This window comes from Cynoglossus semilaevis, chromosome 19 (genome assembly GCF_000523025.1).
Source record: "Cynoglossus semilaevis isolate Cse_v1.0 chromosome 19, Cse_v1.0, whole genome shotgun sequence".
NCBI classification, from domain to species: Eukaryota; Metazoa; Chordata; class Actinopteri; order Pleuronectiformes; family Cynoglossidae; genus Cynoglossus; species Cynoglossus semilaevis.
In genome coordinates, this window is record NC_024325.1 from 13,592,768 (window position 1) to 13,607,689 (window position 14,922).

At 39.6% G+C, this 14,922-nt stretch overlaps 2 protein-coding genes and 1 long non-coding RNA gene across 3 annotated transcripts in view; 1 reads left to right on the top strand and 2 right to left on the bottom strand.

Moving 5' to 3' along the window:
* The window catches only part of LOC103395407 (uncharacterized), a 6,047-nt gene extending 1,009 nt beyond the window's left edge, over positions 1 to 5,038 (bottom strand). Inside the window, exons 1-5 of the long non-coding RNA XR_523262.3 lie at positions 4,901 to 5,038; positions 4,623 to 4,799; positions 4,367 to 4,516; positions 917 to 989; positions 306 to 378 (exon numbers count right to left, since the gene is read on the bottom strand). This is a non-coding gene — a long non-coding RNA (uncharacterized LOC103395407). The remainder of the gene's footprint in view (positions 1 to 305; positions 379 to 916; positions 990 to 4,366; positions 4,517 to 4,622; positions 4,800 to 4,900) is intronic.
* tm4sf21a (transmembrane 4 L six family member 21a) lies at positions 2,704 to 5,724 on the top strand. Its single transcript, XM_008333111.3, has 5 exons — positions 2,704 to 3,012; positions 3,463 to 3,528; positions 4,395 to 4,528; positions 4,629 to 4,815; positions 4,903 to 5,724. The coding sequence occupies exons 1-5, from the start codon at positions 2,836 to 2,838 to the stop codon at positions 4,909 to 4,911; spliced, it is 573 nt and encodes a 190-aa protein (XP_008331333.1). The 5' UTR covers positions 2,704 to 2,835; the 3' UTR covers positions 4,912 to 5,724.
* A 106-nt stretch (positions 5,725 to 5,830) lies between these two features.
* Positions 5,831 to 11,167, bottom strand: slc25a15b (solute carrier family 25 member 15b). The gene is made up of 7 exons (XM_008333112.3): positions 10,417 to 11,167; positions 9,660 to 9,759; positions 9,276 to 9,534; positions 8,666 to 8,803; positions 7,506 to 7,681; positions 6,980 to 7,138; positions 5,831 to 6,843 (listed from the first exon to the last, which is right to left on the bottom strand). The coding sequence occupies exons 2-7, from the start codon at positions 9,712 to 9,714 to the stop codon at positions 6,722 to 6,724; spliced, it is 909 nt and encodes a 302-aa protein (XP_008331334.1). The 5' UTR covers positions 9,715 to 9,759; positions 10,417 to 11,167; the 3' UTR covers positions 5,831 to 6,721.
* Between the last annotated feature and the right edge of the window lie 3,755 nt (positions 11,168 to 14,922).

Sequence of the window (14,922 nt, forward strand, 5' to 3'; positions counted from 1 at the left end):
CTGCTAACATAAAGCTAAGCTGCTAACCTGAACCTACGCTGCTAACATAAAACTAAGCTGCTAACGTGAAGCTAAGCTGCTAACATGAAGTCAAAACATTAAAGTAAACAATAGGTATAAACATTAAAGTTTTACAAATCCAGGAAACAGAAGTGCAATAAGAATTAACGGTACATTTTTCTATTCTCATCCTGTAATAAAATACTTCGTACTAATACTCTAAACAACTGAAAAACAACAACAAGAAGAAGAAGAAGGTGTGAAGTTCAATTTGAACAGAACAGTAAAAAATACCAGGAACTTACCCAAAAAACCAGACGTTCCAGCTCCAACAGTATGAAGTATTTGTGCAGTAAAACCAGATGTACTTGGGCAGGCCTAAAGCAGAGGAGAGAGAGTACTTTAGTACTGACAATATGTGTACTTGTTGTAGTACACTTTGAAGACACAAGATATTTTACCAAGATGAAAAACATAAACATTAAAAAAGTGAGTCATGTAAAAATGAAGCTACGCTGCTAACATAAAGCTACGCTGCTAACCTGAAGCTACGCTGTTAACATAAAAACTACGCTGCTAACGTGAAGCTAAGCTGCTAACATAAAACTAAGCTGCTAACCTGAAGCTAAGCTGCTAATATAAAGCTAAGCTGCTAACCTGAAGCTAAGCTGCTAAAGTGAAGCTACGCTGCTAACCTGAAGTCAAAACATTAAAGTAAACAATAGGTATAAACATTAAAGTTTTACAAATCCAGGAAACAGAAGTGCAATAAGAATTAACGGTACATTTTTCTATTCTCATCCTGTAATAAAATACTTCGTACTAATACTCTAAACAACTGAAAAACAACAACAAGAAGAAGAAGAAGGTGTGAAGTTCAATTTGAACAGAACAGTAAAAAATACCAGGAACTTACCCAAAAAACCAGACGTTCCAGCTCCAACAGTATGAAGTATTTGTGCAGTAAAACCAGATGTACTTGGGCAGGCCTACAGCAGAGGAGAGAGAGTACTTTAGTACTGACAATATGTGTACTTGTTGTAGTACACTTTGAAGACACAAGATATTTTACCAAGATGAAAAACATAAACATTAAAAAAGTGAGTCGTGTAAAAATGTAAACATGAAGCTACGCTGCTAACATGAAGCTAAGCTGCTAACATAAAGCTAAGCTGCTAACCTGAAGCTACACTGCTAACATGAAGTCAAATCATTAAAGTAAACAATAGGTATAAGCATTAAAGTTCTACAAATCCAGGAAAAAGAAGTGCAATAAGAATTGTGCAGTATATTCTACTGGGTCGATGGGCAGGACTCCACACCACAGGTTCGTCCCTGTGGCTGTGGGAGAGAGGGGGGAGTGAAGTGTTTGTGAGGGTGAGAGGAGTGGGAGGAAGGATGAGAGTGGGTGAAGACAGCGACAGTGGGAAAACATCCAGAAAACCACTCAGTGAGCGTTTGTTGTTTGAGAAGAAAGGAATGAAAATGTGATTCTATGGAACTGTGGTTCACTGTAGAAGTAAGGCAGTAGACATCAGTTAATGGGCGCCGCCCTGCTGACGAGTCTGAGAACAGTGTCTGCAACTGCTGCTCTGACAGGAAGGATGGATTTAAAACAAGACTTTCCCCTCATGAGAGGAAACTCCGACTCACTGACAACTCACTATTCAAACACACACACATACACAGAGAGGGTTATAAACTCAGATGAATTAACCCTGCCTCGCCCCAGCGTTGCCATGAAACACCACATGTTTTGGGAAGCTCGGCTGTCTGAGTTTCTTTTTTTTTTTTTTTTTCCACTCCTTTGAATGGAATCTCAGAGCGACTGAACGACGACGACGACGACTGCAGAGGCAGAAAGGACAGAAATGTAGCTGCTCTGGTCAGTGTTTGACTACAGACACTGAGTACAAGTCAATGACACAAACACACACATCAGGTCCAGAGTCCAGCTGTGTTATCATCAGTGTCAACATAATCACCTCAAAAACCATAAAATATACTGTACTTAAGGCAGATGATTTTAAAGCTGATCAGATTTGGTTGTAGTTGTTGTTGTTGTTGTTGTTGTTGTTGTTGTTGTTGAGTCACGGTGTCAGGGTTAGTCAGGTGGTTATATTGGCATTGTCATAAAGTTGATTTAATGCTAGTTTTCATCAACTACATAACGTTAAGTTGTTGTTGTCATAAAGTTGATTTAACGCTAGTTTTCATCAACTACATAACGTTACATCATTAATTTTTTGGCTAACCTTTAACTGTTTTCTGACCGTCCCTAAATTCCCAGGTCGGTCTTTAAAGCAGATTTCCTGATTGGTTCTGTGACTCAGAGCTAACCTTTAATCTAATGATACATTACTTATAATTATCAACTCTGTTGACTTTTCCTGATTCTGCCCATTTTCACACAGTGGAAAAAATGTGTCAATTATTGTAATGATTAACATTCTCCTCTCTGATAAACTACCTCCTGGTTTAACTTATTAGGTTATAAAGAAATAGTTTACATTTAACCAGCAGCAGCGATGACTCACGGGTCATGAATGCATGCACATCTGTAATTATAGAAAAAATGTTCCTGCTACAATATCTGTCAAAGCTGAACAAAACAGAGCCGTCTCTCAGGGAGACACCACAGCGTGACTCACTGTTGCCCCCTCAGCCTATCACAGCCGGTGGTATCACTGTGTCAACAGACCACGCCCAGAGCCTGCCATCACACACAGTTATTGCCCTCTCTGCTCTCAGTCAGGACACACACACCCTAGGTCTCCACACACACTCCTCCTCCTCCACCACAGCAGCAGCAGCAACAGCAGCTCGTCCGACAACATGTGCACAGGAAAGTGTTCCCGCTTCATCGCTCTGACCCTCTACCCGTTGGCCGTCCTGTCCATCATCTGCAACATCGTGCTGTTTTTCCCCGGGGGGGAAGTGAAGTATGCTAAAGACGGACACATCACCGAGGAGGTGAAATACATGGGGGGGCTCGTCGGAGGGGGCCTGATGGTGAGTGGACTTTTCTCTTGCCTGTGACCGATGGGCGTGACCCCGGGGCCTCTAGACGGAAAACTGACCAGAACGTTGACTTGATTACACGGTATTTGTTAAACATTTGTGATAAAGTCAACAATTTAGCTCAGAGGCATCAGCTTAAGTGTCTATATTTTGCTCTTCCTCATGGGGGCGACGTTTGCTTCCTCTGACGTTTTGTGGCTTTATAAAAAAAACAACAACAGTGAGCTTGGAGTTTGCACCGTTTGTACGTCATCAAAGACTCCTTGTTTTTGCCTAACATAAAAAAACAAATTTAGGAGGAAAAAAAAAGAAAGTGCCCCTTGTGGGGAAGCAGAGTAATTACAAATCTCTGCTGATCTACTTCCATCATAGGTAACATTACGAGTATGTATATATATATATATAGATTTCTTTTGATAAATTGCATGTTTCCTGCTGCAGGTGTTGCTGCCAGCTCTTCACATCCACCTGACAGGAAGTAAGGGCTGCTGTGGGAACCGCTGCGGGGTGAGTCACCGCAGTTGAAGGGAACAGTTACTAACGCCACTGATTAACAACGACACAAAGGGAACTTGTTTCCAGAGATAAGATGTAATCTCTTGGCTCTGGTCCTATTTGAATTTGTGCGAACAGGTCGGTCAACGGAGGAGACACGTGAGCCGCGGGCGCGTCACATGACCAGAGCAACAACACAGTCTTAGAAACATTGTGACACCATCTACAAATGAGAGTCACTTGACAGGTCAACAACAGCAGTGGTAAACAGGGCGGAACAGTAAAGGCGCCCCCCACTGGTCTGTATGTGAATGGGTCTCATGGAAAGACAATTATTCATTCATTCACATTGGACAATCTACAAAGAGACCGGGAATCGAACCAGTGAACCAGTGGTCTTCTTGCTGTAGGGCAAGAACATCGACCAATCATCAGTCTGTACTAGTGTCAGGGCCGCGCCTTGACGAATGACTCGAGATTTGAATCTGTGCCAACACACACACACACACACACTCTGTGTTTACGTCTCTTCTCCACTCCTGCGTTCCCGTCATCGACCACAACACTTTTAACAGACGCAAAATCTCTTTAACCTTTAAAATAAATATCTACTATATTCAATGTTAATGATGAATATTCTTAGGTCAGGAGAAGTTAGCCTGAAGGATACTGGGCTCTGGCTCTAACATTTCATCTCATGTCCTTTCTGTAGAAACACATTCTAATTTGAATTTAAAATTCTGAAAGATTGTGATCAAGCAGTGGGTGGAGGGTGAGGCTGAGGGTGAGGAGGAGGGAGGAGGAGGACAGGGAGTGGTTTGAGGATGTGATGTTGTAAAGGGCAGCTGACCTGATCGTGACCTTTGGCCTCTCCTCAGATGTTGTTATCCATCGTCTTCGCCGCGGTGGGCGTGGCCGGCGCTCTGTACAGCTTCATCGTGGCGGTGGTTGCTCTTCAGAACGGGCCTCTGTGCAAAGTTCTGCTGATCTGGTCCACACCCTTCAAAAACGGGTAACGCACAGAGGACGCAGACGTGATTCCAGATGAAAAAAAAAACAAAAAAAACAAAACAATCATTAACAGAAAACTAAGTTCATGTTTTTACCTTCAGCGATCAAAAGTATCTCACCGATGACACCTGGTGGGGAACCTGCACCGAGCCCAAGAACATGGTTCAGTTCCACATTGGGCTCTTCGCCACCCTGCTGGCCACCAGCTGTCTGCAGCTGATCCTCTGTGCCACCCAGATGATCAACGGTCTGGTGGGCTGCCTCTGTGGAACCTGCCGGGACAAAGGGGTGAGACGGAGCTCAGCTCATCTGCACCTCAAACCACCAGCAGGAAAATTTTAACTCTTCTTGTTTTTTTTTTATTTCCACTTACAGCCACTGTGAGCTCCTTGACGTCCAGATGGCGCACCCTGCTGGAAGAAGTCTGTATCTGTCTAAAATATTCAGTTAAATCAGAAATGTCCAAGCTCTTCTTCAAAGGCCTGACTCAAAGAAAGTGCATTAATTACTTAATTAAAAAAATTAATATAATACAACAGGACCAACAGCGCCTCTGGGAGGCGTACTGTGGTATTCCATTTTTTTAAAATATCAACAACATTGACATGAATGGCTTTTCAAAAAATTATAGGCTAACTATAAGAAGGTATCTTTGGTTTTTACAAAACTAAAAAAAAAAGATTACATGGTTCTGGGTCCAACTAATTCCCATTTTATTGCTTATGTATTTAAATGTAAATGTTTGCAATGATGTTAAAATCTAAATTTGGGGTATTTTTACTTCTTCTTACAACAAAATAAAATGTTGCCAAACAAGGAGTAAATAGAAAATATAAATAAAATACATTTAAAAGTTTGCAAAGTTTCAAGCAAAATTAACTCTTAGTTTTTTACAACAGCTTAAAGCTAGCCAAAAAAATAAGGTCTGAGGTCTCGCATAAAAACTGAGTTCCCTCGTTGACGCTGGGCCATAAAAGTACATGAAAGTACATGAAAGTCCCCGGGCCAGACTTTGGACACATCCGACTTAAAGGATGTCCGTTTAAAAAAAATATTTTCTTTTTAAATAAATATATAGTTTAGTATAGTATATCACGATGTTTCTGTTAATTCCCTGTTTTTATCTGTTCAACATAAAAGTGTCAATTAATGGTATAAATCTGCAGTTGTTCAATTTTTATTAAAAGGTTTTGAAAGATATACTGTTTGTTTTTTAACCTTCTTCTACCGTAAGTACGTTTCCCACGAAAATGACGGAAATTGAAAAGGAGCGGGAAAAAAAAAAACAACCCACGTCGAGGTCTAGTTCTACAGACACGTTTAATTTAGCTAACACGTTACAATGTCGAGTTAGTCGTAATACTAACGGCAACAGGAGCGTCAACACAGGAACAGAAAAACAACACCAACATATGGAGTGAGGTCAAGTATTAGAATGTGGCTGTTAAAGAAGATCTTAGTGTGCGTTTTTTCTTCAATATATCGTTGTGCTTATACCATCACAGTATAAATCGCAGTATATCATATTGCTGCCCCTGTACTGTCGTAGAGTGAAATTAAAATCTCTTGGCAAATTCAGTCTAGCTCATTTAAAAATCTAAGCAAAACATTTTTTTCAGCAAAACATATTTTTAGCTTTTCTCAGACTATTGGTAGAGTAAAAACAAACAAAAACATTTGAGGCACATTAAAAGAAACCTTCAGAAATTGTGATATTAAACTGTGATATTAAAATATGTAACTTAACTTCTTACTTGTACTTTTTTTTTTTTTTAATTTGACCATTAACGATATGAAATGGTTAATTTCTGCTGCTGGTTCTAAACCAGTGCCAGAACGTCTCTAACTGGTACTTCAGCAGAAACAGAATGTCAGATAAAAATACGTCTGTGATGATACGACTTTGTTGAGGTAGACAGACGTTTGTGTGCAACTACTGCGGAGTGTTTTTTTTTTTTTTACCTAATTCTTAAAAACAAAGATCTGAACAATCTAAAAATAGGCTGATCTCATTTAAAAGACATAAACATGATGTCAGAACTATTTTAAAATCCAAACAGGAGTGTGTCTGATGAATTGAACACAGAAAACAATAGAAGCCCCCCCACGCCCACGCCCACCCCCAAAAACACGTTTAGCTGCAAATCTACCACTGGAGAACTCATTTTTTGCCTACTGTTACTTTTTGTTAGTTTTAGGAGTCAAACTGTTTCATCATAAGTTTACGGCTGGCCTCGTAGCCAAGGAAAAGGGCTCCGTTAGCAGGAAAGGTACGGACCATGGTGGGGGTCAGACCAGAGTATAGCGCCCTCACACCTGAACACAAAAACATCAAATACTAAAGTCTCAAAGATGGAACACGTTTGAAACAGATCAGAAAAGACAAAGAAAATGTTGAGGCTGGAAAGACAAGAAAAAAAAGAAAAGAAAAAAAAACTCCTCGTGTTCCTACCTTCACTTCGAGCGATGGTCATGAAGGTTTTGAAAAAGCCGGCCTGTTTCCCGGTCATAGACATGACCTGGATCCTGGACTTGACGCAGTCCATGGGGTAGACTATGAGCCACAGACAGGCCCCCCCGAAGCCCCCGCTGAACATGATGGGAGCCACACCTTCAGGATTTAACAATAAACAAAAAAATATGAGAAAACAACACAAACACAGTAAACAGCAGACAGTAGAAGAGGAAAAGTAGCAGAAAATGGTAGAAATATGCTACGTAAACTTAAACACGTAAAAGTGTGTCATACAATACATAAATATGCACCTATATAAACACATATATATATAGTACATATACACATATATAGAAATACATTTTTACTTTACTATAGTTTTTAGCTAAACTGACAATGAAACTAACTTTTATTTTTCTGCAACAAAATCCCCCGGTGCTGATAACAGTCTTTGAGTTTTTATTCAATTTTTATTTCCAGCAGGGGGCGTGATATTACTGCTCTGTTTGGGTGCGGTCCTTACCTATGTCATCCTTGTCACACTTCATGTAATCTGCAAAGGTAGTGCGGGAAAGTTCATAGGCCCCAAAGAAGCAGAAGTAACCGGGGACCTCTCTGGCTATGGTGGTGGTCAGACCCTGGAAGAAGCCCTGTGGCCCCTCGTTCTTCATGATGGACTTCACCACGGACCACACTGTGCTATAGAGAGAGCGGGGGGGAGGGGGGGTTCATGACAAGTGGTCATTATACTGTAAATGTTGGGTTTTTTTTACTTTAAAGTCTAGGCAGTGAAAAACATTCCGTTCCAAAACCATATCAGACTCAGTGATAAAGAATATAAAACATCCTGACCAATCAGCAAGCACTGAGCAGTCATGTGACAAGAAAGAGCTGTCAACCAAGTCTGGCCACAAAAACTCTTCACATACAGTGGCTTGAAAAAGTATTCATACCCCTTGAACTTTCCCACATTTTCTCACGTTCCGACCACAAACATAAATATATTTTATTGGCATTTTAGATAAAAGATCAACATAAAGCGACACACAATTGTGAAGTAGAAGGAAAATTATACATGACTTTAAATTGTTTTTAGAAATAAAAAACTGAAAAATGTGGCGTGCAAAAGTATTCAGCCCCCTTTTCTCTGAGTGCAACCAGTTGCCTTCAGAGGTTGCCTGATGATTGCTGAATGATCAGCTGTTGACCTACTGATTAAATAGAGTCCACCTGTGTGTAATCTAACCTTAGTATAAATACACCTGTTCTGTGACAGCCTCAGACGTTTGCTAAGAGGACACTGGTCAGTGAACAGCATCATGAAGTCAAAGGAACACACCAAACAGGTCAGGGATAAAGTTGTGGAGAAGTTTAAAGTTATGTTTGTGGTCGGAACGTAAGAAAATGTGGGAAAGTTCAAAAGGTATGAATACTTTTTCAAGCCACTGTATTGTTGTGGAGAGGTTTTTATCCCTGACCTACTTTTTCAAGCCACTGTAACATTACAGGAGTCAGTGTAAGTGCAGTTTCTTTAAAGGCCACAAGAGGGCGATGTTTACCATATTATTACATAGACCACAGGTTTTTTTTTTAACTAGTGGTGTAGTTAAAAACGAATTATGTCGGGACTTTGTTATTAATTCATCTGTGTATTGTATGTGTTTTTATTAAAGACCAACTTACTTCTGACTCTTAGCGATTTTCCCAGACGTCTCCATCTCATACATGGCTTGCAGTCGACACTTGACCAGTTCAGTGGGGCAGAGAACCAGTGAGGAGAAGATGGAGGCTACAGATCCAGCACAGGCTTTTTGCACATCACTACCAAAAAAAAACAAAAAAAAAAGTATATAAGTATATAAGAAGTTTTTCTTTTTTTTTTTAGGGTCGTCAAAATTAATTTATGATATTATTGTGAATCATTTTAAAGAACACACTGTCATTTGACTACATGTATTATTTATTATTATTTGAATACACCGCCTCTATGAAAAGACAATTTCTCTCTGACTGTTGGGACATTTTTATGGACATTTTTCCACATTAATAATTCCACCATTTGGATTGGTCACAGATAAAAACAGGTGAGAAACACTGACCTCTAGCTGCTGAATATTGGCATTTCTGCTCCAGCAACACAGAAAATCTTTTTATTTTTTTATGTTAAGGAATGTTGATTAATCTTATTTTATCCTGATTCATCCACTGCTACACCACAATTCAGCTGATTAAAAATTGTAATCGCTATTTTAATTCCACACAAACAAGAACAACAGGCTGGAGAACAACTTACGTCAGTGCAGCTTCACGTTCCAGTCCGGCCGCGAAGCGAATGACCTGCTGGCAGAAGCCGTAGCTCATGAAGAGCACAGAGTTCTCGGCGATGTTGGCCATGAGGGCCGGTGAAGTGCCCTGGTACAGCCCACGGAGACCCACTTGTTTGTAGGTGGAGACAATGCAGTGGACAAAGCTGCGGTAGAGAGTGGGAAAAGTCTGCATCTTGACTTTGGCTGTGTCCAGAGGCTGACCGCTGAAGACACACGCTGCCCCCCCTGGACAAAGACAAACAGAGATATTGTTTAGAAAAATAAAGAAAAAAAGTGTGTCCAGATACTGTTGGTGTTGGAATCACAGGTGGTTTTAGTTGGGGGGGCGGGGGGGCAGTGACTGTATTTACCTACGGCTCCTGCAGAGAGGTCGATGATGGCCTGCATCACTGGATGTGGAGCCATGGTGTCCAACAAGTTGTAAGAAGAGGCTCTCTTTCTCTCAACTACCTGATTTAAATGAATTAAAAAAATTTAAAAAAATAAATAAAACAAGAGATTTGATTTCAGTTGATGAATTTTGTTTACATTTGTTTTACATTAATGTATTTGTGCATATATATAAAAACAGGAGAATGGAGAACAACAGATGTATAAACAGCACAAGATGCTGAGGCTTTTCAAACTGGCTACAATGATTTATTTTACTTGTCACATACTTATGATAAAATAAAATTATAAAAAATTCATGACGATCATTACAAGGTATCACAAAAACTATTTCTGTTAGACTTTCTCCCCACTGTAGTAAATCTAGGCTGTGATTTATCTGAATGACATTATAGTTATGATATGATTTCTAATAGTTTCTAAGCTGAGAGATCGAGCTTTAACATCAAACCGATTTTACTTTATTTTCATGGAAATGTACGACACAACCGTGTATCGCCTATCAATTCAATGTCCACATGACCGACGGTACAAACTTTGCTCAAGAATGTATCAACATCACTCTAAAAATAACAGTGACAACGTTCCTAACTGGTAAAATGCACAACAAAAACAAAACAAAGCTACGCAGGCTGTGTAGCATTCTGTATATTCACGTATATCGCTGATCTGACGGTATAATTGGTTAGAAAGTCCCCCTCCCCCTCCCAAACTAACCTTCAAAGTGGAGCACAGCCGTGACTCCAGATCATCAGCGTGTCTCCTCGGACGCTCCTGCAGCGGTAACCGTCGTTGACTTCACTGTGAACCGTTAAACGAACAGCGGGAGACTGGGAGCACGCTAACCTTCGGTGCACCACCACACAGCCACGGGTTATCTTCATGTTATCTGCTGAGCAGCATCTTTATTCCTCGTGTCCACGCTGATCCATTAAACTCAGCAAAACTCAATGAAAATGACCAGACAGCTGCGATTGGTCGAGGACACTCCAGAGGTTGTCGTAATGTTACGTATGATGGCCATGAAGGACAGAAGCGCTCACTCCGCTCCAAATTCAAGATACAAAGTGTGCCTTTGCGTGGCAAAAATGGGGCTTAACATTAAAAAACAAAATCATTTACTCATGTAACGTTGACTGGCGATAACAGCGGCGACAGTAACTAGCTATCGTCAGTAAAAGGCAGACGTTTTTAGCTGCTAGCTAGCAGTAGCTGCTAGCTAGCGGTAGCTGCTAGGGAGCTTTTTAACTGTGGGTACAGCGTTTTAAAGTTCGCAGGCATTTTGTATTGTTCACTCACGATGGGAAAATAGTATAATTCATTTCACAATAGCAAAAGAATCCTTGCTTCGATTCCGAGTCAAAAGTTTTAAATATAACTTGGTCAAACTAAGTAAAGATCGAACGAGGTGGTCGTCATTTCACTTACGATCTGTGATATAAAGCAAGGGTATCTCTTCCGGTTCAAATCCTTAGGGTGGCTACGGCTGTATGTGGTCTAGTGACATATTGCGCCCTCTAGTGGACCGGAGTGTGATAGCTAGCCAGACGGATGGATGTATGGATAGATAGATAAATAGATGGATTTTTTGTAAAAAATAAAAATAATTCTGCAATTGAAATAAACCCTTAAAGACTAAATGTTTTAGAGTCTTTAGAAAGTAAGTGAAATAAATAATTAAGGAAGACAATAAGACACTGACTACATATCAGTACGTGAAATGTACTTTTTTAAAAACATGTTTTTAGTGTGGGCTCTTGTCCATCAGTATGTCAAATGTACCTTTTTTTTTTAAACATGTTTTTAGTGTGGGCTCTTGTCTATATTCATTTTGCTGATGTAGTCATTTCCAAACCCTGTTTGTTCTTTTCCTGCAGAAAATCAACAGTAATCCATTTTGCTCCAAACCTCCACATAGGCTGGAGTGATGACTAAAGGTCACTGTGGGACTGAAGGAATTGTTGTCGTAACAATTAGGCTAAATTATCACTGCCAGTACTGCTTGTGTATACAATAACGCTTGTGAAAATATATACAACACATGGCTCCATTAACATCAACAATTTAATCTTAATAACCTTTTTGAGGTTTGTGTAACTGTTTACTCTAAACTGACCGTAGGTGTGTGTGTCCCCACGGCTGCTGTGTTCAACACATGGCTCCATTAACATCAACAATTTAATCTTAATAACCTTTTTGTCTGTACAGTCTGTTCTGTGTCATTACTGAAGTTAAAGTGTATTAAACTGGTCCTGTTGTGACTGTTCATTACTGTGTCCATCATCATCATCATTATTATTATTATTATTATTATGTGTTGGTGACCTTGTACCTAAATTCCCACTTGGCTGTTTTTTGTTTTACTTATGGGCTGAAATGCTGCCAAAACACCATCTGTTTAAACAGAGGGATTAAACACGTGCACCTCCTGTCTACTAGCTTAGCCCTAAAAACCCAGACCAGGGACGGCTTTAAAGAGTCTGAGGAGAGTCACTAATTAGCAGGGACAAATCGCTAGGAAAACCCAATATAAAAAAACCCAATATATATATATATATATATATACACACACAGTATAATGTTCTATATATATATATATATATATATATAGAACATTATACTGTGTGTGTATATATATATATGTATATATGTGTATATATGTATGTGTATATATATATATATGTATATATATATATGTATGTGTATATATATATATATATATATATATATATACATATATATATATACATACACAGTATAATGTTGCAGATCCATTCACACTTGTAGGTTCAAAGACACAGATTGCCATTATTTCTTATGCCACTTTGCCTTTTATCAAAAACAAAACATTGACTTTGTCTACATCACAGACAAGAATCATCAATATTCTGCGTTTAAACAATTTATGCCATGAAGAAGAATCGACCCCATGCCCATCCCTCCCCCGGAGCAAACTCCTCTGTACACAGTATTTTCTTTACATCCCTATAGTTCCTGTTCAGTCTTTGTACATTTTACATCATTATCAAAGTATCAATAAGGTTAAAATACATCTTTCATTGTAATGACTGTATAACTGCTGTCCTGATTGTACGTACAGTATCGTTTCCCACAGTTAGAGCCTGCTCAGTAATTTGTGTGCCTCGTTTGTTCGACGTCGTGTTACAAAAAAGTCTTAAAAGAGACGACGCCCGTCTCTGTGTTTTCACCAAAAACCTCAAATTCTAGGCAAGATTTCGGATGATTTGGAGACGAGGAGCTTTTTTTTTTTTTTTGCACGTCATGAAAATGGAAATGCATGCAGGGGGATAAAGCCATGGCGTTTACTCTGTGTCCACAGACTTGACTTCACCTGTTCCTCCACTCATCTGTACCGGAGAGTCGCATCTGCTGCGAAGTGTTTCTGACAGAGTCAGACCAGAGTCGGGTCGTTAGTGACACCGAAGGAACAGTGAAGAGATTAGAAAAAAGATCACTTTAACAAAACAGCTTCAGTGCACGAGTGTTTCCAAGTTAGAAAAGTGGAACCGGTCCACTTTGATCGGATCTAGTCTGAAAATAACCTCGTCAGTGCTGAGCACCATCTGTTGGCAGTAGTAGAGTAGGACGTGCTCAGTCAACACCACAAACACTGACTGACAAATGTGTACAAACTATTTTTTTTTCTTTAGAATTCTGCTTCAACTGTTTTTTTGTTTTGTTTTGTTTTTTTACTGCAGATGTAAAAACTTTGGCACGAGCGTCACGTTCCTCCAGCCTGGTGTCTGGGCTCATCGCCAGCAAAATACTCAACAAAATGTGTGGAAGACCTTGTTTTTCCAGGAGCTGGTAAGAATTAGAAATGACTGACACAGTAGTGAAAGACGTCTAGACACCACGAATCACAGCCAGGCACTTTTTGGATGTGAGTTTAGAGTTGGGTCAGTCAATGAGGAACCTCTGGACTGAGCAGAGTAAACGTATTCAACAGTCAGGGGTTGAAAGGTCAAATCAGGTTTCACGGCTAAACAGCATGCAGGCGGTTCAGTATTGACTCTGGATTTGGGGCTGAACGATTGGACGATTGGAGAGAGAAAAAAAATTGGAAGAAAATTCAATCTAAATGTGGGAAAAGCTACCAGTGTGAAAAAATACATCAAGAAAGCCTTTCAATATTTGTACCCTGTATAAAGACAGACAGAGCCCTGGATCAAAGCGTCTGCTCACAGCAGTCAGTGAAAGGTTTGGCACCTTAACCATCACCAGTAAACATTAGTTTGTCTTATGTAATATTCACCAACACAACCAGATTCAGCATCACTAATATCCACCTGTGGCTCTGGACACGGAACACCACCAGTTTTCAACAGCAACTTCTTACATCACCTAAGAATGAACACTTTTAGTTTGAAAAAAGAAAAAAGAAAACCCTCCATTTTAACACTTAGTTTGACAGCAGCAGGGAGTTAAAATGGAAAATAAACCGAAGTCAGAGTGAGANGGAATGTCGCTGCTTTGGAATGGAACAACCGTAGACTGAATATAGGAAATGGACATTTGTCTTGTTGCTGAAGAAAGAAAAAAAAACCCAACAGAGTTTGGTCAAAGTCATTTCAAGCATCATTTAAAAATGTTGTTCCTATTATGTCCAGCAGAGGCAGTAGAGGACGGTTCATTTAGCTAAAAATCTATCATTTTCTACCAATACTTCATTCATTCCAACCAGTGGAAGATTATTAAATAAATAAAAAAAACTAAGATTGTTATTAATCAATAGCAGGGTGTCATCTGCGTAAGACTGAATCCAACAGTACTGCCCAAAAGAACATTTTGAAGTCCATTTCTTATATTTGGTCTGTGCTCGTAAACGCAGCCAATTCTTTTGAATGTTTCGTCCTCAAACAGTCAAACAGGTCTGAAACCATGTCCTTTGTTTTGAACCCATTCACACCTTTCACCGACCAAACACACATCTGGATTATCTACGTTAACAGCAAACAGCTAACGTGTTTAAGATACGCAGATCTCTTCCTGGGGTTTTAGTTTTCTCAACATTACACGCAGGTCAGTGCACGTCTTAAATATTCTTATATATTGTCCAACGCTGAGTAAAACCAGTGGAGAACTGGAGTTACACCGGTAACTACAGGATTCAGTTCCTGTTTGATCTACAAAGAAGGGAAGGTTAAAATACAGGAACTCCTTAAAAACATGATTTCACATTAAAATCTGTACAATTTCAGG